Genomic DNA, 25,701 nt, shown 5'->3' with positions numbered 1-25,701 from the left:
ACTGTTCTCCTGGAAACCACCAAACCAGACTCGTCCATCAGATTACCAGATGGAGAAGCGTGATTTGTCACTCCAGAGAACACATCCGCTGGCAGTCCAGTGGTGGCGTGCTTTATACCATTTCATCTGACACTTTGCATTGCGCTTGGTGATGTGAGCTGCATCATGGAAGTCCATTCAATGAAGCTCTCTATGCACTAACCTTGAGCTAATCACGTGAAGTTTGGAGGTCTGTAGTAACAGACTTTGCAGAAGGTTGGTGACCTCTGTGCACTATGCACCTTAGCATCTGAGGCTCTGTGATTTCATATGACCCACCATTTTGTGGCTGACTGTGGTTGTTGTTTCCAGCTGCTTCCACTGTGTTATAATACCACTAACAGCTGACTGTGGAATATTTACTAGTGAGGATTGGATTTATCGAACATGTGGCATCCTATCAGTGGCACGCTGGAATTCACTGAACTGCTGAGAGGAACCCATTCTTTCACTAATGTTTGTAGAAGCAGTCTGCATGCCTAGGTGCTTAATTTTATTCACCTGTGGCCATGGAAGTGACTGGAGCACCTGTATTAGATGATTTGGATGGATGAGTGAATAGTTTTGGCAATATAGTGTAGATCAGTACGAATCACTCACTGATTCCTCTGTCCTCGTGACTGTCTTCATCCCTCTCGTCTCTTTCATTATCAAGGTTGGACATTCTCACCGACATTTCTGAAGCGACATGGAGAAAAAGAAGAAGAAGAAGAATGATGAAAACAAACACATGAATGTGTGTGTAGATATTCAGTAGGCATTAGGCTGCACCCCAAAAGCTGCAGCTTAAGCTGCCATGTATATGTGTTTTTGGTGAAAGCACTGACACCTAAGTACACAAAGCTGAGTAACTGAATCTATGAGCCAACTGCTCAGACTAATACCCCGTGATAACGTAGCCACACTCTCCACTATCTATTCCACGTTGTTTACCAAACTGCCAGACTGAAAGTGACTTGGACCGAGGAGCTTTAATGAGGTTGTAATCTTGTTTGATGTTTTTGTCAATATTTCTGTGTAATTACACAAATCATACAGAAGCAGCAGCTGCTGCTGTGCTGATGCTAATGTCAACTGTTTAGCTCCAGCGGCACTCGCCAGTTGCTGTAGCGCTTGTTAATCACATTCCTTTAAGGCTTTGTTTTTGTCTGTGTTCTTTAAAAAAAAAAAAAAAAAAAAAAAAAAAATGACATCATTTAAACTAAAATAAACATAACAAACATTGTAGTTATTGTAACTTGTTTTCCAGTGTTAAAAATACAGGCCAACCAGATGCACTTTCACAGCTCTGAGATTCTCCACAGCTTCACAAAAGGTGCGTGACAAAACAAATATAGGAATTTATGCATTAGTCCTACCCTGCGCAGCCAGTGGAGACATGTGCTGGTGCGAGCGCCTGTGAATCTGGTGTCTGTATGCATACACAGCCAGCACCAGCACCATGATGCATCCCATAATGCCCCCAGCGACTGGACCCACAGGGGCGCTCTTGATCATGTTCAAAGAGGCTACCTCCTCATCTGCAGAAGAGAGAACAGACAGAAGGTTTTCTTTTAAAGAAGTCACAAAGGATTTCAGATGGCTGAAGTAGAGACAATACAACAAGCCAGTATCAAACAGCTCGGGCTCAGATCCTCACTCCCGCTGAGATGCTGGTACATTTTCTCCCTCGCTTCTATTCTGTCGTCAGTGTGAAGTACTACTGAAAAAGCCTTCAACTGCAGGAAGACGGCCAATTCTCCTTCCAAAGAAAACTACCAAGCAACGGAAAAGTTTCAGGGAAAAATATAAATATAAATAAAACTGTTGTCTTAAGGACCTGAAAGAAACTATTTAACTCTGACTTCTTGTGTTGTTGCTTTTTTCATCACTATGAAGGTGCCCTACAGAGTATTCAATAAAAAGGCCTCATAATGGTGGGCTCAATCTACAACTCTAAAACATTTAATAAATATGTTGATGAAGCCAAGGGTCCAAAGAGGACATATATAATAAATTGGAAAAAAATCTCAATTTCTTTGGGTAAAGAACTCACCCATAAGCCCCAAGCCATCTGCATAGGGACTTTTGGCACCAACAATGCCCCCGAAACACTCCTTCTGCAGGGCACAGTACGGCTTGTCGAGGTGAGTCTTCCCATCACTGTCCACCATGCACCACTCGCAGTCCAGCACACCGAAACAGTCACTGGGGATGCAGAACACAGATGTCAAGCAGTTGATACATTATATTACAGTTTGGCAATAACATGGAAATAACAGGGACTGACAATAATGAGGTAATATAGTAATATACACACGGAGCTACCTGATTCTGCAAGCCCTTGTGAATAACGGAGCGGCTGAAAGTACAGACGGTACTTGTCTGACTGTGATTGCCAAAGCATTAATCAGATTTATGAATCTAATATAAGGCTGAAATTTTTTGCAATAGTGTAGTGCGAGATAAAAAGAAAAAGTAATACTGACGAAAGATACTTCAGTAGCAATGAAGCAAAACTGTTCAGCAATAGTAGAGTAATATTTTGGTTACGATATGGTAAAACTCAGTGCTTTAATTGTAATAAGGTTATATTGGTGGAATAATGTAATTTTTTTTTATATGTAACTATTATTACATAATAACCTGATAGTAGGTTGATTAGACTGTATTCTACAATGGGGAAAAAAACTGGTTACTACCTTCAAAATAAGACTTCTCTAAAGGCAAAATAAACAATATCACAGCCCTCAAAAGCATTCTTCCTGTTGTTTCCAGGTGAAATGAAAACAGAAGTTAGATTTTATTCATTTCATCTGTTACCTGGAAAGTCATTTAATCATGTAAAAACCAGATGCAATACCCGTTACTACTGCAATTTCTCCATACTGCTCCAAAACAGTTTTATATAAACTGCTCTAAATTAAAGGAACACTTAAAAAAAAAAAAAACCATACACACACACACATCAGATCTTACTGGGGGGAAGAAAATAATGCAGCAAAGTGGACCATTTTGCTAAAATGATATTGCAGCAACTCAAAATGGTACTCTGTGGTTCGCCTGGCCCTTATGTGCTGGTATTCATGCCTGACAACGTAACCAATTACACCGTTGTAGGGTCTGACAATCCAGGATTTCATTCTGATACCTAATGGCAGTCAGGGTGCCGTTGTCTAGCCTGTAGAGGTCTGTGCATCCCTCCATCACTAACCCACCACCAAACTGGTCATGCTGAACGATGTTACAGGCATCATAAGGTTCTCTGCAGTTTTTCTTCTTCATAGGTTGCCAGTGGACAACCTGCCAATTCAGGTATTCTATGGCAAACGCCAATCTGGCTCCACAGTGCTGGGCAGCGAGCACAGGGCCTTCCACCTCCCTGTCCAGCTCTCCTAGAGTAACTCCCTGTCCATGTCAGAGGCCTCCACCTGTAAAACCATTCCTTCTTTTGGGGGTTGTCTCATTGTTGCCCCTTTTGTCAAATTTTCACTAAAATTCCACACTAAAACAGCTGGAACTGATTAACTCCTCTGCTGCTTAAAAGTTTAACTGACTTGATGCTGCACTCTTATCAAAGGTGTTCCTTTAATTTTTTGAGCACTATAAATTACAACCTAATGTCCAATATTACAATGTTTTTACACTATGACACCACTTTTTAGAGACCGTATGAATAATATTTCTGTTAACTTACAAAGCAAAGAGCTAATTGTCTATGTTTGGTTTATTCATTTTAGTAACATCTGACCGCAATTAATAAGCATATTACTGATATTATAAAAGCATGTTATTTTAAATGCTCTTCATTTCTTCACTGTAACAGACTCTGTACTGTATCACACAGCATCATGATTCAGGGATAAGTAGTTTAAGGAGTTAGTCAAACAATTAGTGATTTGAGAACTTAACATTTGCTTACCACCAGGTGTCAGTGTGGTGTTGATTTGCATCACTATGTACATTTATTGTAAATATGGCCCTTTTTATATTATCTTTATGTGTTTGTGTTGCTACCTTTTGTTGGTCACTGGCTCTCTATCAGGGTGCCGTTACACCTGTCAAAGTGTACCAAATGTGCAAAGTTTGTTGTGCGTACCTGCTGGTGTATCTCTGGCTACAGCGGGTGTTGATACACTGGGGCAGTGTGTCGTGCAGGCTGGGATCAATCACATTCAGACTGACAGGCTCTTGATGCACCTCGCAGCTGGGATTCCTAAGAAAAATACACCAAAAAAGACACATTTTCTTGGTCAAAACACAAATACAACATCAACTAGACAATATAAACCCGAATACTACCATTAAATATGATTAAACTGGGGGAAAAAAAGATCATAAAAAAATAAAAATCAAAGCACGAGCACACAAAGAAATGTCTTCACCACGTCAATCAGCTCTAAAGAGACACACGTCGATGCTGCCAGACAAATACAGAGGGAAAAAAAACTGACAGTGAAAAAATATAATTGCACGTCTTCCTGAAATAAAGGAGAAATTGGCATTTTAAACATTGACATGCTGTCAAAGACTGCTGATGGCTGATGAAAGGAGGTGAGTGTAATAAGGGAGAGAAATGTGAGAGGCGCTGTGGATGATGGATGGGATGCAGAGTGGCTTAAACAGTAAAGGAAAAAGACCTGGAACAGACAGAGTGATGCAGCAGGAAAGCAAGAGATATAAAAGTGAGAAAACACCCACAAACATTTGCACGGGAAGCTTTCAAAATGTTTGAAGCGTCACGCACGCACGTCTGCAAAACACGTTGAGGGAAATATGACAGGGACTCTTAGAAATGAAGAAAGCAGGTGGCCTTTAAAACACCACATGCAAGCAGGAAGGCTGGAGAAATTAATTTTACAGTCAAGAACCCTTTCATCCCATTCCTTTAAATCAAAGATCAAAGCAGCGCCACTTTCATCTGGCCTTTTAAAGACCGTTTTGAAGCACTTCTGGCATAAAGGGAACTGAGGGCTATGTCTTACACCAAGCTGCATCACTATTTTACCAAGAAGAAGAAGAAAAGAGGCATCATCTGAAAGTTAAGCACCATTAAAAAAACCTCTTCTGCCTGAAGAGTGACTGAACTTAATCCTGATAAGATGTGGGAGGATTTTCTCAACTACCTTGCAAATAAGTGTGGCATAGCTCCCTCCAGAATGACTAATGCGCTCTCTGGTGGGTATCTCACTGCTCTGCAGTCACTGGGTATCTCAGTATCCAAGCCAAGCATGTTTTCCTAATACTGTCGTATAAAGGCATCATATGGCTGTTTTCTATGACATTATTTGCAGATTCTGTAAGTGCTGAGGTCGGCTGTAATCTCTTTCTGCTGTCATTTGTAACTCATCTTCGGTGATTATAACTTGGGACAGTAATATTCCAAATGTATGGTGTACCTGCAGTAATGTAAACTCGCCGGCCGCTTCATTAGGTACATCCGTTCAACTGCACTATAACTACCTAATCGACCATTCACGTGGCAGCAATTCAGTGGATTTAGTCATGTAGACATGGTCACGATGAGCTGCTGATGTTCAAATTGAGCATCAGGAGGAGAAGAAAGGTGGTTTAAATGACTTTGAATGCAACATGGTTGTTGGTCCCGACATATATACTTGATCCATCCTCCACTCCCAATCTGAATATTGTTGCTGACCTTATCGCTTTATGACTACAGTCATGAAAGCTTGGAAAACTTCCTTCCAAGCTCCTTAGACTACGATGAACTGGATGACTGAGAACCTTCACAGAGATATTTATGACTACAGTGTACCAGTCGTCTAATGGCTACTTCTAACAAGACAGCACACCATGTCACAAAGCTCAAATCATGTTGAACACGACAGTGAGTTCATTATATTCAAATGGCCTCCCAGTCAGGAGATCTCAATCCAACCCCTTTTGGATGTGGCCGCACGAGAGATTCATGATTCTGCATCAACTGTGTGATAGCATCATGTCCAAATGGACCAAAATCTCTGGAAAATATTTCCAGAACCTTGTTGTGTCTGTGCCATGAAGAACAGTTCTGAAGGTAGAAGGGGTAAGTGTATGTGCTTTAGACAATGTACCCACCTGTTCTCAGCATTGGTGAGGTTGCCTGTACACTCATTGACCTCCAGAGGGCACTCACAGGGACACTCACACTCATTCTGCTCCATTCTGAACAGCAAACAGTTAAACAGCAGGTTAGTGAGAAACTTGTATTCACAGTTTGATTCAACCTTAATGTTTGCTTAATTTTTAAGCAAATTCTTTGACTGAAAAAGTCACTGTGTGACTCCTGAACCTGTGCAAGCTGCAGCATCACTGCTGCATCAAACTATCAAACTCTGGGTGTTGGATTTGTGCAAAATCAGATCCAGTCTTATTTTTCAACAGGAGCATTACCTTATGTTAACAAAGTATCAATGTGCCAGAGAGCATAACGGTAAAGAGAATTTAGTATTGACCTGTGGCAGTTGAGACACAGCCGGTCTACCGTGCTGCAGGCACAGAACGCCAAAGAGTCGCACGTCTCGTTCACAATGCCAGCAAAGGCGTTGGTGCCGGGGATTCTGGTGAGGCGGTATTTAGAGCAATGGCTACCGTGGACCAGGTTGGTGAGGTCCCCCTAAAGGAGAAAGAGTTGGAGAGGTCACTCTAATCTCTACATCGCTACACAAAGCCATGGAAATTTAATATACTTTTTAATCCTCTTTAAAAAAGTTGAGAGAAACTTCAAAACTGCACACACTAAACAGAAACTTTGAACTGACAAAAACAATTTTTTTTACATTACATTAAAAAAATGAAGGACTTCTGCTTTAAAGAGCTGCAGAAGTTTCTAATACCAGTCTCAAAGTGCTTTTTACTCATGTAAGGATGGACAAGATGAAGACGCAGAGAATGTTTCATTTCCAACCACACACAGAAACAGAATCACAAATAGCAAACTGAAGTTTGCAACAGCACATATGACCACAAGATGGCAGTGTTACAATACAAGATATTTCCATATTGCTATGTGAGGCCCCGAGGAGTGTCTGTTTTTGCTACAACAGTATGAATGCTATGAAAGTACACATTCATACCTCTAGTTTTGCTACATTTTTATGTGACTCACCACAATGCTGGTGTTGAATTTGTAGAAGCGCTGGACTGTGCGGTCACTGAAGCTGTTACAGAGGTTTTTCTTGACAAAGTTGGGGTGATTTAGGATGTCATTGGCCACCAGTGGCTCCTACCAAAAGAAAGAAAATAGACTTCATTAGAATTATGACAATATCATACTCCCAAAGGTTTCTATCCATTCCTATATCCATGTTAACTTGTGTTTGTGCATTTACCTTGTGTGTGATGTGCTGCTGCTCTGCTGGGGCATGACCTTTGGGGTCAATGAGAGTCGGGTGAGCAACCAGGTAACCTCTGTCCTCCATTATGAAGCACCTAAAATAAAAGTGAATAAAATTGGAAGTCAGGATCAACTTAATGAATTCATCAATTTAATCGGTACTTCGTCAGAATATTGCCATTACTGAGGTTTTCACTCAAAACATTTAATTGCTATTTCTATATTGTATTCCTAATCTATATAACACAGCTCTGTTCTTCTCCCCACTGTCCCTTGTGTGTTTTTCCAAATAATGCCCTCTTGGTTCCAGGGGGCTAATCCTGTTTTTTATGACCCCTAAACACCAACAGAGCGAGCATGACAGAAGGAGCAAGAGAAAGTGGAGAAGGACAGAAAGAAGAAGTGAGGATTGGTGGGGGAGGCGGGTGTGGAAGAAGATAGACGAAGAAAAGAACAGACATAAAAGCTGGGGAAAGTATGTAGAACAGAGGCAGGAGCAACACTACATCTCCAGCAGGAATGTTGTGATAATCAGCTTATGTCTTCCTCTGGCTTTCTTTATTCTTCACACACAGCCAGCGAGTTTAATTCTTGCTCAGCCGAACAGAAATTTAGCTCCCTCGCACAGAAATTGACACTGAAAAAGAGGAAGGAAAAACTTGCATAGAGAAGAGAAAAGAAGGGAGCTGCACAATCCATCCTCTTTTTACCTGATCTTATTGCCTTTGTCCTGGTTGCAGATGGGCACCAGGTCCAGGAGGACCTTGTAGAAGTAGCGAAGGGTGAAGTCTATACCCATCACTGCAACAGCGTAGCCAGGTGCCATTTGAGAGCTACGAATAGACAAAAACACACAGAGAAAAAAGGCATTAGTGGGGTTTTAAATTGTGTGGAAAGGGGAAAAAAAGTCAGTCTTCAGGATACTTGGCACTGTACGATTATCCCTGCAAGGATCCCTACTTTTCTATAGACCTTTTAAACACACAAAACAAGAAATAAACATAACACACTGCTTGATCTCCTGAAATCAGTGTTTACTGTAGACTGTATATTATGCTTACTGAGCCGAGAGGACAACAGCACTAATCCAGCCTTATCTCACACACACTGACGAGGAATGTTTGTGTATGCTAAACACTTGCACGGACTGTGGTAAACAGTTCTTGTACTGCTGCAAGCGGCACTGTGGCTATCGCGGTGATTTGCATTTGAAGCTCACTGAACTTGAAACAAATACTTTTGAGTTCAACCACCGCTGCAGCCCTTTGAAGTCTCTAAGCCCAGGCCTGATTGTACAAAATATTCTGCAGTCAGTTCTGTGATAACTGGCCAAAGGAAATGGTAGAACACTTGATATATTATTTGGTTTTTCCTTTTTTGTACCACCAGAAGTTGGTAGCACTATGCGGACTTGGCTGAGGGCACTCTGAAAGAAAAGACACTTGAAGACAATTGTGACTAAGCCCAGACCATTTGGTTACAGGATATCATCTCGCTTGGAAAACAACCCTATAGCACATAATGGTCAATGGGCTCCTTAAGTTTCCCTCAGATTACTTCCTGCCTTCAGAGATAGTGCAGTCTGGCTAAGCTGCCTTCTGGGCTGAGAGCCTAGCTGCCCACAATGATTGTTGTGACTCATACCAGCAGTGAGTCTGCTCTCCAATATCTAATAAGAAGAGCTGGCAATTTTTGACTTGACTTTTGCTCTGGTGCAGTAAAATATAATACATTCTGTGTTCAACCCCCCCCCCCCAAAAAAAACCCAAACATAACCAGTGCTCCCACCTGGAGGCATGGATGGTGTGGCTAATTGTGACAACGTATCCGGCCCCGCCCACATCCAGGTACGGCCCCGTGAAGGTGATGAGGCCAGGGTTAGCCACAGCATGCTGGTACCTACGAAAAGCAGCAGACAGTCATTGGGATACAACATGAAGTAATTCTTTTGCAGTTCCCAACCATAACCCAACTCAACTGTGGCTATAGAAGGAAATGCTACAGGAAACACTGTTCTTATGGGTTCTAAGGGGAATAGTCATCAACACAATATCTGCTGCAGTGATTGTGAGATTCAAATAGCTTCAGAATCCCTAAACTTACATCATCTGGGAGCTGGAAGAGACATTTGCAGTCTCTTTGGTCTCTCAGTCAGATGCAAGCAAGTACATTTTGTTTTAGGCCTGTTTTTCACTAATGGAGAACTAGCAAACCAACTAACATCACTGTTAACAGGAAATGCCCCTTTCTAATAGCAAAACCTAATCTTTCAATTGAACCTATTCAATTGAATAAAAAACTAAAAAGGTTAAGACACGAAAAGACAATACTCAAGACTAAAGAGAAAATCAAAACAAAGAACAAGGACATCAACATGGGGAATGTCCTTCTTTTATGTACAGTCTATGGTTTGATACACAAATGGCCTGATTTGGGGAAAAGGAAACACTTGACCTTTTTTTATAGATCTTACTTTAATGTTTCAATAATGAAAAAAACCCCTAAAATTCTACATTTTGTAAACGTGTTAGCTGGACTAGGCTTATTAATATTGGAAAACATTATCTGACACACACACACACACACACACACACACTCTCAAACTTCTATCTCATACTTCCTTTCTGCTCCCCAAAAACACATGCACACACATGCCTTCACAGCTCTTTTCTCCCCCTCTTCACACCCTCCAAAGTAAGCCTCACCATTGTCTGCGGGTTGGGTCGAAGGCTTTGTCCATCAGCGATCCTGGGTAAATCCGGAGCACCCCACTGGGCGTTGCTATGTAACGGCGCACAATGTAGCAGTTGAGGCTACTCATTTCCATTAGTGTCATCCACTCATCCGTAACGTGACTAGTTGCCATAACCTCGTTCCTGACAGAGGACTATAGAGGGGGAAGTATAAAGGAAGAGAGAGATGGACAGTGAGGGGCAGGCAAGGAGAGAAGGAAAAAGTGCTGGACTGGTGAAAATTTCATTTGGGTTTGTCTTGAATGCAAAGTGAATAAAAACTCTTGGCAATTTCAGTCAGCCCATAAGGACAACAGAAAACTGAACTACTGCTAATTTTAAAGGCACTCTTCTATGATGTGCCTAAACCTAAAAATATTCATCCCATCTCTGCTCAGGAGTGTTAGAATAGTGGTCACAAGGCCGGAACAAAGCTTAGAAAACCACCATTTGGTGATTAATGCAACTTGATTAGGCCTGAAGCCCTGAAAAATCACATCCCACTTTCAGACAAGCTTCTAAGTTTGAAAGGGGTGATGAGGTCACTGGAGGGGGTCTTTAAGACTAGCCTGGGAATCAGCGTTGGGACAGGGGCCTGAGAGTTCAAACTCAAACTCCCCCCAGGACAGGAATGCACACAGAATGCCAAAATCCATGTGGGAGTTTTGTCCCTTTTTTAAAGATGCAGCACATCGATTTACATTTTTTAGTTATAGTCCCAGTGTAAGAAGCCTGACAATATGTTTAGGAGTGCATGTACTGGCAGGTACAGCTCTTTGTGAATGCGTGTCACTCGACTGCAAGGCTAGCTGTTTGTAACGGTAAATGACTGACTGAGAACCTTCACACAGCGGTAAATGACATTCAGTCCGTCCTTCAGTATGAACTGCGTGCGTGTTCTCAGGCTTTTTGTCCTCAGGTACCTTGAGGCCTGGGTTGGCTATGAGCCGGGTGTTATCACTCAGGTAGGCAGTGTAGTGCTCCACCATACGCTTTGTTTCTGGCTGACTGAGGTGCTCATAGGGTGAAGAAAAACTACCAGCTGCCAACATCACAGTTGGGGACTCTGAGAAGGAAACAGAAAGAGGGACAATCAGAGATGCTAATCAGTGTTTTTACTTGAATTATCACATTAGTCCAGCTCTGTGCTCTTCTTACCAACGGTGGCAAGCTGTTTAAAGTGCAGGCAGGAGCTGGGCTGACCCAACAGGTCCAAGCGATGATAGAGCAGCTTGGAGCTGGGAGCTGTGTTCAGGTTTTTCAGCTGCTTCACTGGAATCTCGGGCTGAATGTACACAATGCACAGGATGAACGACGTGTCCTGAACCTAGAGAACAAGCCAAGGAGAGAAGGGAGCTTAATTTTAAATTTAAAAAAAGATTAAGGCTGACAGTATTCCAAATAATTCTTTTAAAATCATATTTTCAAACTTCCCTAAGCTTTCTCTGGCTTTCAGGCCTAAGCTTCTTCATCCTGCTCAAGAATTAAATTGTCATTGTTCCCAAATATGAAGTTTAAAGCAATGCAGTTTTAATAAGTACTAAATAAATAGGAGTAAATAGGAAATGTGTCTGCTACTACTGTCAGCCCTTAATTAAAATTAATACTAACTGGAAGTGCTTATTTTTATTAAACTGTGCAACAAGTGCTCGCTAATGTGTTGGTAATAGTGGCCAAAAAAATGAAGGATGTCGTCTACATCAGGCATTAGAGCGACATTAGGCAATGCCTGATTGCACTTAAGATGATCCATTCACTGTTATTTTCACGGGGCTAAAAGGAAAATCCTGAATATTTGATGCTTCAAGCTCCAAACAATACCACAGACTGCAGAGAGAAGGATGTACTCACTGCACTTTCTCGAATTGGACATAATGTCCGACGCTTGTCGTTTGCGGCCTCATGAGCTGACCAAAGGGAATATGGTGTCACATCTTTAATAGACTGAAGTTTAGCAGTGGTTGAGATTCTGACAGCACCCATATATACCAGCTCTCTTTTCTGTGTTTCCCATCAGCCACCACCACCAGAGATTTATGGGCAGCACACAAACAAATGAGCCCGCTTTAGCAACCGGCTCTAAAGGAATCCCACACAAGGCTAAGCCTGCTCTCATGACTCCCCCCCCTCCCCCTCCCTTCCAAATAAATGATGCAGCACACTCAAATGTACAGTAGACAGTTTTCAGAACCACCCAGGAGATTTATGATTCAAATTAGAGCAAACATGAATAATGATACAATCCAAAAAGGGGCCCTCGTGGACATATTATTTGCACAGCAAAAAACAGATTGTTTGGAGGGAAGAGGCAAAAATAAATATATTAAAAAAAATATTTTCTGTTTTCCTTTTTTCTGCCTCTGGAAAGCTCATTTAGAAAAAATGGAGACTGCTGCCAAACTCATGGCAAAGGTGACGTGTTGGAGCTCTAATGCCTGAAGAAAAATAAATAAATTAAAAATGTCAAAAGCTTTTTAAAAAGCCTAAAGTGAAAAGACTAAAATTAAGTGTGATATTTCTGCTCCTGCCAAAAAAAATAATAATAAAAAAATCTAAATGTCAAAAAGCAAAAAGACTCGCGTGAGGCATGATATTATTGCCGTCCAATTCCCCATCTGTTCCTTTAACATGACACTTAAAGGCCCTGTGGGAAAAGTGGATCCGAGGGGACAGTTTCTGAGTATGAGAGCTCTTGGTTTCATTCAGACCGGCTCGTTTAAGGTGGGGCCGGTGGAGGTTTGGTGAAGACATAAAGGCTGGGAGCATAATTTCTATGCTGCTTTAAGACAATGAGAATGATAAAGAGCTCTGGACCGCGACGGGAGAGACGAGGAGAAAGTAAATGAAATCTTCAGTGCACGAACCATAATAATGGCTCATTGGCCCAGAGCACTGACTGACTGTGTAAGCTTCCCTTTTGGGAGGCACAGTCATTTTGCCTACACTCACTCTGTCCTACTGCCATTGCTCTGAAAGTACTATCCTCTTGTTCGATGTTGCATTTACATATTTCTTTTCCCTCTGGCAAGGTTTGAAGATATACAGGGAGTAAAATGAAAGGGTCTGAAAAATAACAAGACTTCCTCTATATTTGGATGAAATAGCATTTAAACATAAACACGTCTTTTTTTGGTGTGTGGTTGCAGATGTAAAAGAGTCAGCTGAAGTTTATTGTGGAAACTAAATGTCACCAGTGACCAGGGAGCATTTGTTTAGTGTCTTTTTACCTTATCCTTTGGGGCACCTACCAGTTTCCAGGCATAGCTGACATTGTACGCATCCTTGCTGTTGTCCCTGAGACGGTTGGTGTGCCAGGACAGAGAGGAGTTAAGGGGCACTTCAATGATCTGACTGCCCAAAGGGAGACTGCAAAAACAAAACAAAAAGCCACATAGTATATTGTATGTCTATCCACCCATGGCTTTGTTTTGTTTTTAAATTCATGCAATTGTCCTTTCTCACCTGAGGATATTCTGCCGGACAGCAGGGAACCCTGGGATGTTCTCATAGTGGATAATATCTGTGTGCAGGGGAGGCTCTGTCATCAGGTAGGGCCGTGTCAGAGAGGGGTGCATGAGGGTGTAGCCTGAGAAATTAAACAAGCGGTTTGCAGTTACATTACACAAAAGCACAGACCAAAACAGTAAAGCAGGATCTAAATATATAATTAGAATTAAATACTGCAGAGTTATTAATGATACTGTTATTACTCAGCATTAAGTCAAACATTTTGCCAAATTAATGTGCAAATCATAGCCTAGATTTTCTTTCCATTTCACAAAACAATAGATCGGTGTCTTCAATTTGAGAGGAAAAAGATGCTTAGACTTTACAGCAGGGATCAAATCAAGGGTTCGTTCTAAGGATGCAGGCCTTCCTGTAGGTAGCCATGTTAATTTCGTTGACTAATAATTTTTGTCACAGATGTCGTCAACAACCAATTTTCTCCTGATGAAAACAAGACGACAGCTAAATAAAAACTCATGCACGAGCACAAAAACCATGATGGAATGGACTGACACGGTCGTCAAGGAATAAAATCAACATGAAAATGATCCAATCAGAAGTAATTAAGCTGTGTAAAGAGGTAGGACAAGTTTGGAATGCGATCCAATCAGAAGTCATCTCTTTCTGCACCAAGGTCAGACGCACATTTTAATCTGATGCCGACAAACGGACTGGGTGAAGGGGACGCTCCCATGCTCCCAGTTTCTCATGAAAACGTGACAAAATGTGAACACTTGAGAGAAAGAGAAGAGTCCACATAAGGACATGTTTCGCATTTGATGTCAAGGAAAATAAGATGCTTTGCAAACCGTGTGGTGCAACTTTCACAGGAAAAAACACGTCAAAACTCAACTAGAATTAAAAGAATTTTGATGTCTAAATTATGACTAAACTAAATGACATTTTAGTCAAAAGTTTGCTGTCAACATTAACACTGGTATTTAGCTGTCAATGCATGAGGGAAACACGATTTATAAAGTGCTATTAAACGCCAGGAAGACTGAAGTCCTCACCTGTGCCCCTGATATTTATAAACCAGTAAGAATGCTACAGTTTGGGATTCCAGGTGAATCTGAAAACTTGTTTCCATATATATACACTCTGAATAAATAAACTACGATATCGAGTAAACTATATTAAGGCCACCTCCTCCGAGGCTTAATAATAGAGGAACAATCTAAGACTTTAAAGTTAGGAAAGGATCATTTCTGCTGGTTAGCAGAAGAAGTCTTTAGTTACTTGACACACTTTAAAACTTGGAGCACAGCCTTTACCAACATCTTAAATTTCCCTTGTGCAAAATTACAGCATCTAGCCTTGAAAATTGCCCCAGTGGCAAACAGTACTTTGTGGTACAGTGATAAACGGCTCTTAAGAAGCAGTAATCATTCTGGGAGAGACAATAAGCTGTTTTGTATGTGCTGGTGCGAAAAGTCTAAAAAAATAAATCTTGGAGTTTTGTGTTTGTGAGTATTGTGTATTTACTGAAAGAGAGAGTGTAGTGCGTAATTTTAAGATTTACAATTATGCACTGCTACAACTACAGTGCATACAGTATATATGCACTTCTATTAAATCCATTTTAGAAGCAGACTTATATACTTGTAAACACATACTGCTAAACGTTCCCATATGTGAGAATATTTTAAATGTACTAATCTGTTTTCAGCTCTGTACTCCTGGAGCTTTTTGTCAGCTGCATGTTTACTTTAAACGTATTTACCTAAACTCTAATTGGCAGCAGACGATTTGAATGCCAGCTAATAACTTTAATGGGACTTATTTGTCAGCCTTTACAGAGTTGGAGCACTAATAACCACGGCACAGTAATAACTTGTAATTTGACGGCATATTTATTAAGATAACAGACATTTTAGACAAGGGGGGCCAAAAAAAAAAGAGATTCACTGAAAAGCACTGAATTCACAGAACTGCCAAAAAGCTAATTATTGCTAGCTAATTAATAGTAGGAAATATGCTGAACATGTTCATATGCTTTACCTCAGCTCTCTCTAATTATTACTCCGCCTACCACTCACTCTTTTTAAGCTCCTGAAGCAAAAAACCCCCCCCAAAAAACACTAATAAAAGTGCCTCCCCACACACTTCTTAAGGTTCAGGATTTAGGTTAAATTCAGTTTTGTACTTGGACATATTCATTTTATTTATTTATTGCCACCAACATATTTAAAACATTTTAAAAACAAGTTTTTCTAAAAGCTAATTTTTATTCTGCATGTTTTCAGCTTGTCAGGAAGACAAACTCTTCAGCAAATATTCCTCAGTGTAAGTAAAAGGTATCACTTCTAATGCCATTTTGCCATCTAGCAAAACGGTGACTGTTAAATGTCATTTCTGTCCAGGCCCACAGAGCACAACCCTAGCCGTTTCACAGCACCATTAATTGAGTCAGAACCCCCTCAGCCGAGGCCAAGACAAACCAAGACCGGACATGAGCGCTATTTGTAATGTGGCGTGGCAATCCACTGAGGCATGGTTCGACAAAGTGAAATGCCAAAGAAATGCCTGTGCTACCTACAAGATGCCAGTTAGCCTAATAAAGCGTAATGCCTGTGGAGGAAACTGAGACACAAAATGAAGTGTAATTCCATTTAGAAGCAAATAAATAACAAAGTGTACTTAAGTGTGCTTCTTTAAAAAACTGACTAATTTTCTGATTGATATTTGCTGTGCAGGCGAGGCCAAGCAAAAGTGGCAATGTGACACTTGGATTTGCCCCGCTGCGTTTAGCGCTGCCTGGGAAAACCGTTATTACTGCACATGAAGAGAAAACGAGTCGAGAAGAGATTTGAGGCGGACCACAACAAAAAGGTCTGTCTGTAGGTAATCCTGCCGATTCTTCTGCGATCATGAAAAGACACACGTGTGTCTGTGTGTGCGTGTGTGTGTGTGAGTGAAAGAGTGACAGAAAAAGACTAGTTTCTGATGAAAAGGTTTGCACTAAGCTGATTACCACCTCTGTGTGACTCACCTTTGTTGTCAATAAGGAAGGTGTATGACGCAAGCGAGTCTTGATAGTATGTAACATCCTCCAAGATGTACGCCAAGTTCACATCCACCCCAACCACTCCCAGGAGCTGGTTACCAAAATAACACGGCCGGCTCACAGTCATAATAAACCCTGTGGAAAGTACAGGCAACTATGTAAGGTTCACTTCAGGTTTAAGCTTGCCACACTAAGCGCTTTTATGAATGGGTGTAAATAGGTGAATGAGGTGTGTTGTATAAAGTACTTATAAAGTCCTCCAGGAGAGTAGAAAAGCTCTGTATAAGAACCAGTCCACTTATCATTTATATAGTGTCAAATCACAGTGTTCCTTTTTTGCCTTATTTACTTGGCGAACACCAACATGAGGGTTGACAAAGCAATGGCTGCCAATCTTGGTTCAGCATCAGTTCAGTATGAAGTTTGCTTTGGTGCAGTTCGGGCCACACTACTCACCATCTCCCATCGGGTCGGCGTAGGGTAGGCTGAAGCGAGCCAGGTCAATCATACGATTGGGCAGATTGATGTAAAAACGCCCCACTGTCGTCTCCAGGTTGCTCAGTTGGTTCAGTACCATCATGCTGCCCTTCACCACTGGCATTACTGAAGCTCCTGCTGACCCAGGTGAGCGGTCTCGGTCAGATGTTCGGTCGACGCCATACTTCAATGAGTTCTGCTCGGCGAGGTCCCTCAGGAAGGCCAGCTCCTTCAGGCCCGTAACTCCCTCTGCAAGAGGAGGGATCGGTGTAGAATGTGAGCGTAAAAAAAGGCGAGTAGACTCAATGACGGAATTTGTTTGATTTAATCAAGCAGGGATATTAGGAACAAATCCATAGCAGATGGCTTGGCTACAGGACTGTTGGACGGGGTAATTGTGCAAATCAAAAGAGCAGGGAGTGGTTGAAAGGCAGCTAAAAAGAGTAAACAGCTCTTCACTAAAGAGCGCATGACTCAAATTCCTATTATAAAAAGGCAACCCACTCTTTTCCATGTCCCTACTAGCAACAAGACACAATTCCTTGAAGGAGTAGGAGAAGAAGTCACATCCTTTCCACCAAACGGTCAGTTAATTCAAAACAATTTTTGTAATGAGAAGTTGAATTTTTAGCACAATGAATCGTCTGGTCATCAGCAATGAGCTTGTGTCAAACTGGATCATAACTAACACTGCTATCAAAATTTCAAACTGATTTGCCATCACCAGCGAGCCCTAACTTGTGATCCTGCATCGTGATCTCTATAAGCTTTTTCCCGTACAGTCCCATGCATCAGCCAAGCCCAGCTGTCATCTGTCAAGCTCAGAGATCGTGACATGAACGAATCCCTCATCGCTTTAAAGAAAATATACAATTGAGACCTTAATGCACACTTCAGACCATCTTTCCAAGCCTCATAAGGTCATTTAGAGGAGGACGGATAACTGTGGCTGGCCCTGACAGCTGTGACATGGAACATTTGGCATCTGACAACCTATTGGGAAGGATAGAGCAGAGTATCCAATCGCTGAATGGATTACAGCAGAATTCCTTTTTAATGCCAGGGCTCTGCTCCTGTGATCATTACACTGGGCCTGACAAGGGAGCCAATGCGGCCATGGGTGGCAGTTTCAACCAGAGTGGATTTTTTTTTTTTTTGGCAGGTATCTGTTCACTTTAACCTGTGAGGGAAAAAATGTTTGCAATGCATCATTCTTTTCACCTCTTTTGTCTTTTGTTTGGTGTGACTGCTATGACCTGACATTAACAAGCTTTTTCATTTAATCTGACACAGACCTGCACGAAAAAAAATGAGATGTGCACTATATACCATCTTGCAAAATCAATGCTTCTTTATGTTTCTAGTGGAAAATACTACCAAGAGTACCTTTAAACAGCCTGATATTAGAAGAAATTGAGTTTACTGCAAGATAATTCTGTGAAATCAACACTAATGTGCAACAGTAATGTCCCCCTCAGTTCCCATTTCTTTATAGCTTGGTTTCTTTTAATAATGCTTTGAAAGTTATCTTGACCAATAGTTCCAGTAGGTTTCCAGGCCAGGTTCCCATGTCTTTTAATGAATCTTTTTTTTTTTTTTTTTTTTTTAAATGCCAAAGATACCTAATTCTGAGAATAAAGTCAGAATTCTGACTTTTTTCTCAGAATTCAGGAAAAGAGGAAGAAGAAGAAAAAAAAAAAAAAAAAAGATGTGCCCACTTTTTTTCCCCCCCAGTGGCCCTAATCCTCTTCCGTAGATACCACATTTTGACAGCCATAAAATAATACTTTTGAGCCAGCAAAGTGACTACCGACTACTACTCAAGAACTGTCATATCATATGGAAAGCATCTGAATGGGAATGGCTTCATTTTTTTAGTATGACAATGATCCCAAACAACAATAAAAGCATACTGGGATAGAAAAAAGAAAAAGAATGGAACCAGTAATAGTAATATCAGTAATCAGTCATGGGTTGGCCTCCCCAGAGTCCAAAGAGCAATAAATGTCCTTCAAAAAGCCTGGAGAACTACTCCTGAAGAGTACTTCTCAGGAATACAACGATAATAAATGATTTGCCTCATATGATGTATTTCCATGTATGTTTGCATGTTTCAATGAATTGGTTTTCACAGCAAAACAAACAAATGAGGGGTGTGTCAGACTTGCATGGTACTGTATTATGAACTCACTGGTGGGTCTAAAATCAGGTAATGACTAAGGTTTACTTTTTTTTCTGGTCAGAAAATATGGCGAGCGGTTTATTTTTAAATAGTGCAACTGTTAGATAGCATCAACATGTCCAGTGGAAATTTGAAACCATATTCTAGCTGACAAGACAGTGTTTTGGTCAGAGTATCAGACATTGTTTTGGTAACAGAGGTGGACAACAGAGACAAACACAGGAGACTGCTGATCTCCTTGAACAATCAGCACTTCACATTTGGCAGGGGATGCAGGGAATCAGACTCCCACAGCAGGCCTTTCAGCTGTGTGCAGCAGCATCAGCAACAATACAAATGTTTTTTCTGAATATGCAATGCTAATAAACTCAGAGGAGGATAGATTTCTGCATCCTTTTCATCATCTCCCTTTAAAGAGCCAAGGTCCTCTGTCAGTCACACAGAGAGTGAGCAGCACGCTCTTTGAAGTCTCACTCTCTCTGCTCTTAGATGTACCTCATTTCCATTTCTCGATGCAAAAATAATTTGTATTAATGGTGGACTAAAGCAAGCGCAGCAGACACGGGTGTATGTGTGTTGCAGAGGGAGACGGGAATTAGGAGGCAGATGGAAGGACAAGGACAAATTTAGAGGAAAAGGAAGCGTACTCACTGCACACACAGGCACAAACACAGAAAACAAAAAGCCTTTGAGGTTTTAAAAGCACCTCTCTAACCTTCAGTCCCAGCAGAGCCAAAAGGAATGAAGCACCAGATCAAGAAGTGTGGAGAAAAAAAAAAATACACATGTCCACAGGTACGGTAAATGGAAAAACTGGATTTCATTAACTGTGTCGAATAGTTCCTGACTAAATTAAATGTAACATTCAGGTGAAAAATAATAACGTTTTCACCCACCATTCATGAGAGCGTATGTGAGGATCATGACCGAGTTGTTGAGGTGCCGGTTCTCCTGTCGGACCACACTGAGCGTGGCTCTCTTCACCGGCTCCGATGATTCTCGAGACGTGACGCCAGACGACAGGTAAATGATCACCATGTCTGTGGCTGACACACAAATGCACGTTTGCTACTATCAAACTCAGTGATGAAAGCATGCCAAATCTACATTAGTGTCTTCTTATCTGAGACTTACTGCTCTGTTTGTTGTGACTGGTGGTGTTTCGAAGCAGCTGGAAGGCCTTCTCGAAGCCAGCTGCATGCTGCGTGGCTCCATCAGACGCCTTGACGTTCGACACAAAGGTGCTCATCTTCCTTTTCGTCTCGCTGGTGGCTGGAGACAGCAGACTTTTGTAACACTGGTCTAGAGAGCAGGAGCGAACGGTCTCTGCCACCGAAAGTACGGAGATCTGGGAAGGAGCAAAAAGACCATCAAACCAAGAATGATAAGAGATGCAAATACAGATAATGAAGAAAAGTAAGTGTCCCCTTTCACAAACCTTGTCATGCTCATCTATGGCATTCAGGATAACAAGCACTGAGTCCTTGGCAATCTGAAGCTGGGTGTCAGTTATGGAGGCTCCGTGGTCGATCATAACCACAATGTGTTTAGATTGTGGACGCACTGCAGAAACGTACACAGGCCTGCACGAGTACACACACAGATACACAAACGAGATATGGACAGATATCAGTGTTAAATTATAAACATACTCTGTTGCATAGCAGTTTCATAGTTTTAGAGGAAGTCTGGCACCTTCTTTACTCCATGCTGTCATTACAGAGTTGGTAACACTTTATAATACAGTCTGCAACTGTGGCATAACTCCCCTGTAATTAAATGGAATTTCAATGTATTTTATTCAAAATTACAATTTAATTATATTCACCTACAAAAACACAGAAATAATAATACTGTAAGTAAATTTATGCAGTGCACAATTAATTGTAAGTAATGTGTAAGGAATTTTACATAGTGCATAGCCTCTGGGTGATTACAGGAAAAGATATGTAGTACTTAAAATTACTTGCAGTAACTTAAAGGTGTTAAAACACCTGATTAATTCACACCATAATACAGCCTGCAAGCCAAAATGCACATTGCACAACACGCAAAATGGGATAATATTTATTTTCCTTCAAAATTAGGAAGAAATTGCACAGTAATGTATAATTTCTGTGTCCTTTCCTGTAAAATACCTAAACTTAGGCAACATTTTAAATTACTCATGTACTACATGAAATTACTTACACATTACATACAAATTATGGAAACTAATTACTAATTACCCTCTTATTCTAGTGCACATATTTTTAAGGATTTGTAAGTAAATATAATTAAATTGCAATTTAAAATAAAATGCATCAAAAGTCTATTTAATTATAGGTGAATTACACCGTTAGTCGTAGACCACATTATTCAATTTTCAATTTTGTTATTTATATAGCACCAAATCACAACATCAGTTGCCTCAATGCACTGACCCTTCAATAATTCAAAGCAAACAGAGAAAAGCCCAACAATCATATGACCCCCTATGAGCAAGCCCTTTGACGACAGTGGGAAAGAAAAACTCCCTTTTAACAGGAAGAACCTCCAGCAGAACCACACTCAGGGAGGGGTGGGGCCATCTGCCGCGACCGGTTGGAGATGAGGAGATTACACAGTGTTACCCAACCTGCAGCTATATAAAAAAGAATCATCCAAAGTAGGGCTGTTTGATATAACGATATATATCGGATGACGATATAAAAACGTCTATCGTTTCATTTTACGCTATCGTTTGTTTCGTGGTGTCGCAAAATAAACTGTTTACGGCAATATTTTTTCATTATTTTGATGGTCACTGTAGTGGCTACATTAATTTCCTAAAGTTCTCTCTTTCTCTTATGTTTAATATAACCACACTACAGACGGACAAGCGCTTGTTTTTATGCGTTGTCGTTAGCAACAACGACGGTAAAACCACCTCGTGTCCGCTTGTTTATTTTCCACATAAACCTTTCACAATAAAGCTCAAGATCCTGTTGAGACTTTTCAAAATAAACTGAATCACGTGAAAGATGCAGAGTATTTACGGATGAGAAGCAAAAAAGAGCCGCCAAGTGCTAAAAAATAAACCTTAGACTCAAACGTTAGAACAGGCTTTTCCCCGCAGCACGCTGTGTAATAAATACTCACAAAGAAAACGGCGGCCGTTACAACCTATTTCTAAAAATGTATCGTTTCATGCATCAGTTAAAACACTCGACTCCAGGTACGCGACGCCCAGCTGGAAACACTTCACGCAAGTCGAGCTGCCCGACATTCACAGAATTTACAGAAAATGTTACATTTTTGTGATTTATATCGTTATCGGACGATAGATGTCTTAATATCGGGATATGAGATTTTGGTCATATCGCACAGCCCTAATCCAAAGTAAGGATATTTGGTTAATAATGCTTGATTGTGGTTGGGGTTTGAAGAAATATGACAATATTTTGAAATCTAGCAATATGACCTGTCATCAACCTTCTCAAAACAAAAACACTTCATGTTTTTAAACTCAGTGAATAAGGACTAGGAGTCTAAGTCTCAACCAAACAAAACAGGATTTATTGTTTACGTCTCACTTCCCCCCTCCCTACATACCAACTGAATTTGTTTTGGAAAAGTGAGGCTACAGTTGTCTGATGACCTGCAGCATTTGCTGTGGAAAATTTCACCTCTAAAGAACAACCACCACCGTGTGTGGCTGTTGTCGAGTAATGACATGTTTCTTTCAGAAGCAACTCAAGCAACATAGCGTGAAAGCATTGTTTTGGTCTTAAAATACTGCTTACTACAACTAAGTTTCCCAAAAAGTTGGAAAACTGTGTCAAGTGTTAAGAAAAGAAACGAAAGAAAAAAAAAAGAATGAAATGTTTAATTAAAAATAGTCCCAACACAGTATATCAAATGTTGAAGATTCGGCTGCATGTGTGTAACAATATTTCATTGATTTGGTGAGACGTGTCATCTGAGGTATCACTGTAAGTGTTATGCTTGTATTATAAGTAGGTGGAGCCGCAGAACGGTGCAGACTGTAGGGGGTCAGTGTCTCTTTGTGTGTGGTCTGCTGGACAAAGCGACACTAACACGAGTGATGTACTCACAAAGCCTCATTCATACTTGAAGCAAGCCAAGCAACGTCATTTCTCCCATGGCTGCACGCCAAACTCACTGACTTGAACAACAAAAAGCAAAAAAAAACAACAAAAAAAACCCACAACTCAAAGGGAATAATAAAAAGAAGACAGAGGCCAATGCGAAATGCACAAGAGAGCACGAGAGAGATGTCTTTCAGCGATGGGGTGGGGTGGGGGCGGGGAAGAGGGAAAAAAAACCATAACATTGGAGGTGTGAAATTCCAGTAGGCTTTAGTGGTAAATAGCCACATTCCTACCAATGGCATGTGTGGTCGGGGTGTATGAGGGCAGGATGCCATCAACATGCCCTCTAGGTCACCCCACAGCAACTGGCAGAGGAGGAGGGACGGAAGGAGGGGAGGGTGGAAGAGAGTGAGGAAGATGAAGGCAGGAATGAGCTGCCGTGGCATCACACTTGAACAATCTTTTCCATTATTATGCATGATATTTGCTGACAAAGTACAAGTTGTACCTATAATCTTATTTATTTACACTGAAAACAGCTGAAGTACAACAACACGCGTTATAAGCGACAGCGGCTGTTCTATACCTGCTGCGGTGCTCGTAGTTTCCTTTACAGTGGAACTTGTGGGCGGGGAAGACTGTGAAAATGCCCTCCTCCGAGCTGAAGTACTGCCACTTTATACCCGGGTTGGACTTCAGGTTGTCTGCCAACACTGCAATAAGGAGAGAGCGAGTGAGAACAAGGAAAAAGAAAAATACATTACTAAAGCTGAATGGGGAAAATGGGTAAATATGTAGTCAGAAAGTTCAGCATACTTGGAAGCTTTTCTTGTTTGGATTTGGCATGTAAATTGTGAGAAACACTACATATTTGAGGAGTGAGACTGCAAGTGAGTGACAAAGCATCTACATGAGAGATCAGCCCTAAAGAAATATGCTACATGATATGTTCATGCATCACTGCAGTGATGTTTTACATTTCAATAACACCTCGATGATGATAAAGTGTTGCTGGTCATATTGTCCTGTCCATAGTTCACAAGACTGTATAGCTCTTCCAGGCACTGCATTAAAAACTGAGCATTAAAAATACATCTGACCTGATTTGACCTATAGTATCTTGCATGTTTGACACGATGAGACAGACATGTGCAGCTGCTACAACACAGGACAACATATCTAACAATGCCAGTGCTGTACAGGAGGGAGAGTACACAGGAAATACTGTCTACAGAACAACCCTGGATAATCTAAACCGCTGTTGCATGCTACTACCTCTCTCTATTACAGGCCTCATTAAATATATACATAACAGACAGAGACATTTATAACAGATAAATAAGCAGGCTTGCTTATATATGACAAGGACAAATACATCTGTTTAGGCCTGGCTACACCATACACAACTGTGCCAGCATAAATTAATGAAGAACAATTTCAAATTGTTAAACTACTGACGATTTCATGGTTAAATTTCTTTTATGTGAAGTCTGGCTTTTGTCTGAAATTAGAACTCTACTTATGTGATACAGTCTGCTAAACATAACCAAGAATCCTGGGACCGGTGGCACCAGATGGCCCCGACCCTACCTGAGGCTGGTTCTGCCGGAGGTTTCTTCCTGTTAAAAGGGAGTTTTTCCTTCCCACTCTTGCTAAAGTGCTTGCTCAAAGGGGGTCATATGATTGTTGGGTTTTTCTCTGTATGTATTATTGTAGGGTCTACATTACAATATAAAGCACCTTAAGGCGACTGTTGTTGTGATTTGGCCCATATAAATAAAATTGATTTGAATTGAATAGAAAAAATTTGCCCCCTTTAGTCACGATTATACTCAACTATACTTCCAGGGACAGCTAGAGTCGTGATCGTCAAGGAGTCAATCCTGTTATGCTTCTTTTTATACTTCTTGGGCACATGTGTAGTCGATTCATTGTAATGTAAATTCTCCAAGGACGAGCCCTCGTTGTCAGGCAGACATGTGGACGCCTACAATTCCAATCACACTTACTGTCTAATAGCAAACATTTATGCCACCCTGACCCAAGAGGAGCCTCGCAGGCCTGTAAAGCATAGCTAAGGCTTCAGAGGCACTACTGACCTATTCACCAGCCTGCTGTGATAACTGTGTGAACTGTGATTATATTTTTAATCAGAAGAAATTAATACAAAATATTTTAATAAATTAAGAACATGTTAAAAGTGGCTATTTGCATCATTACTAAACCACAAAAGATGCACATACACATACTATTTTATATTTTATATATTTTATGTGAGCATATAAAGAATTTTAGCTGTTACTATACATTAGCGGATATATTGTTAGCAAAATATTTTACATCCCTAATGTCCTCAACAGCCCTGAGAA

At 40.9% G+C, this 25,701-nt stretch overlaps 1 protein-coding gene across 1 annotated transcript in view; it reads right to left on the bottom strand.

Annotated features, from left to right (window-relative positions):
- cachd1 (cache domain containing 1) overlaps positions 1-25,701 on the bottom strand; it is a 104,281-nt gene that overhangs the window by 9,177 nt on the left and 69,403 nt on the right. Inside the window, exons 5-25 of the mRNA XM_005457085.4 lie at positions 23,919-24,045; positions 20,698-20,842; positions 20,394-20,607; positions 20,156-20,305; positions 17,057-17,326; positions 16,586-16,735; positions 13,549-13,672; positions 13,335-13,452; positions 11,245-11,413; positions 11,010-11,152; positions 10,060-10,241; positions 9,143-9,253; positions 8,065-8,187; positions 7,350-7,449; positions 7,127-7,243; positions 6,474-6,634; positions 6,097-6,183; positions 4,118-4,234; positions 2,075-2,226; positions 1,398-1,559; positions 640-717 (exon numbers count right to left, since the gene is read on the bottom strand). Of these exons, the coding sequence (XP_005457142.1) occupies positions 640-717; positions 1,398-1,559; positions 2,075-2,226; positions 4,118-4,234; positions 6,097-6,183; positions 6,474-6,634; positions 7,127-7,243; positions 7,350-7,449; positions 8,065-8,187; positions 9,143-9,253; positions 10,060-10,241; positions 11,010-11,152; positions 11,245-11,413; positions 13,335-13,452; positions 13,549-13,672; positions 16,586-16,735; positions 17,057-17,326; positions 20,156-20,305; positions 20,394-20,607; positions 20,698-20,842; positions 23,919-24,045 (3,000 nt within the window). The remainder of the gene's footprint in view (positions 1-639; positions 718-1,397; positions 1,560-2,074; positions 2,227-4,117; positions 4,235-6,096; positions 6,184-6,473; positions 6,635-7,126; positions 7,244-7,349; positions 7,450-8,064; positions 8,188-9,142; positions 9,254-10,059; positions 10,242-11,009; positions 11,153-11,244; positions 11,414-13,334; positions 13,453-13,548; positions 13,673-16,585; positions 16,736-17,056; positions 17,327-20,155; positions 20,306-20,393; positions 20,608-20,697; positions 20,843-23,918; positions 24,046-25,701) is intronic.

Source organism: Oreochromis niloticus, linkage group LG17 (assembly GCF_001858045.2).
Source record: "Oreochromis niloticus isolate F11D_XX linkage group LG17, O_niloticus_UMD_NMBU, whole genome shotgun sequence".
In the NCBI taxonomy this organism is placed as follows: Eukaryota; Metazoa; Chordata; class Actinopteri; order Cichliformes; family Cichlidae; genus Oreochromis; species Oreochromis niloticus.
Note: the sequence above shows the minus strand (reverse complement) of the source record. Positions and strands in the feature narration are given on the sequence as shown.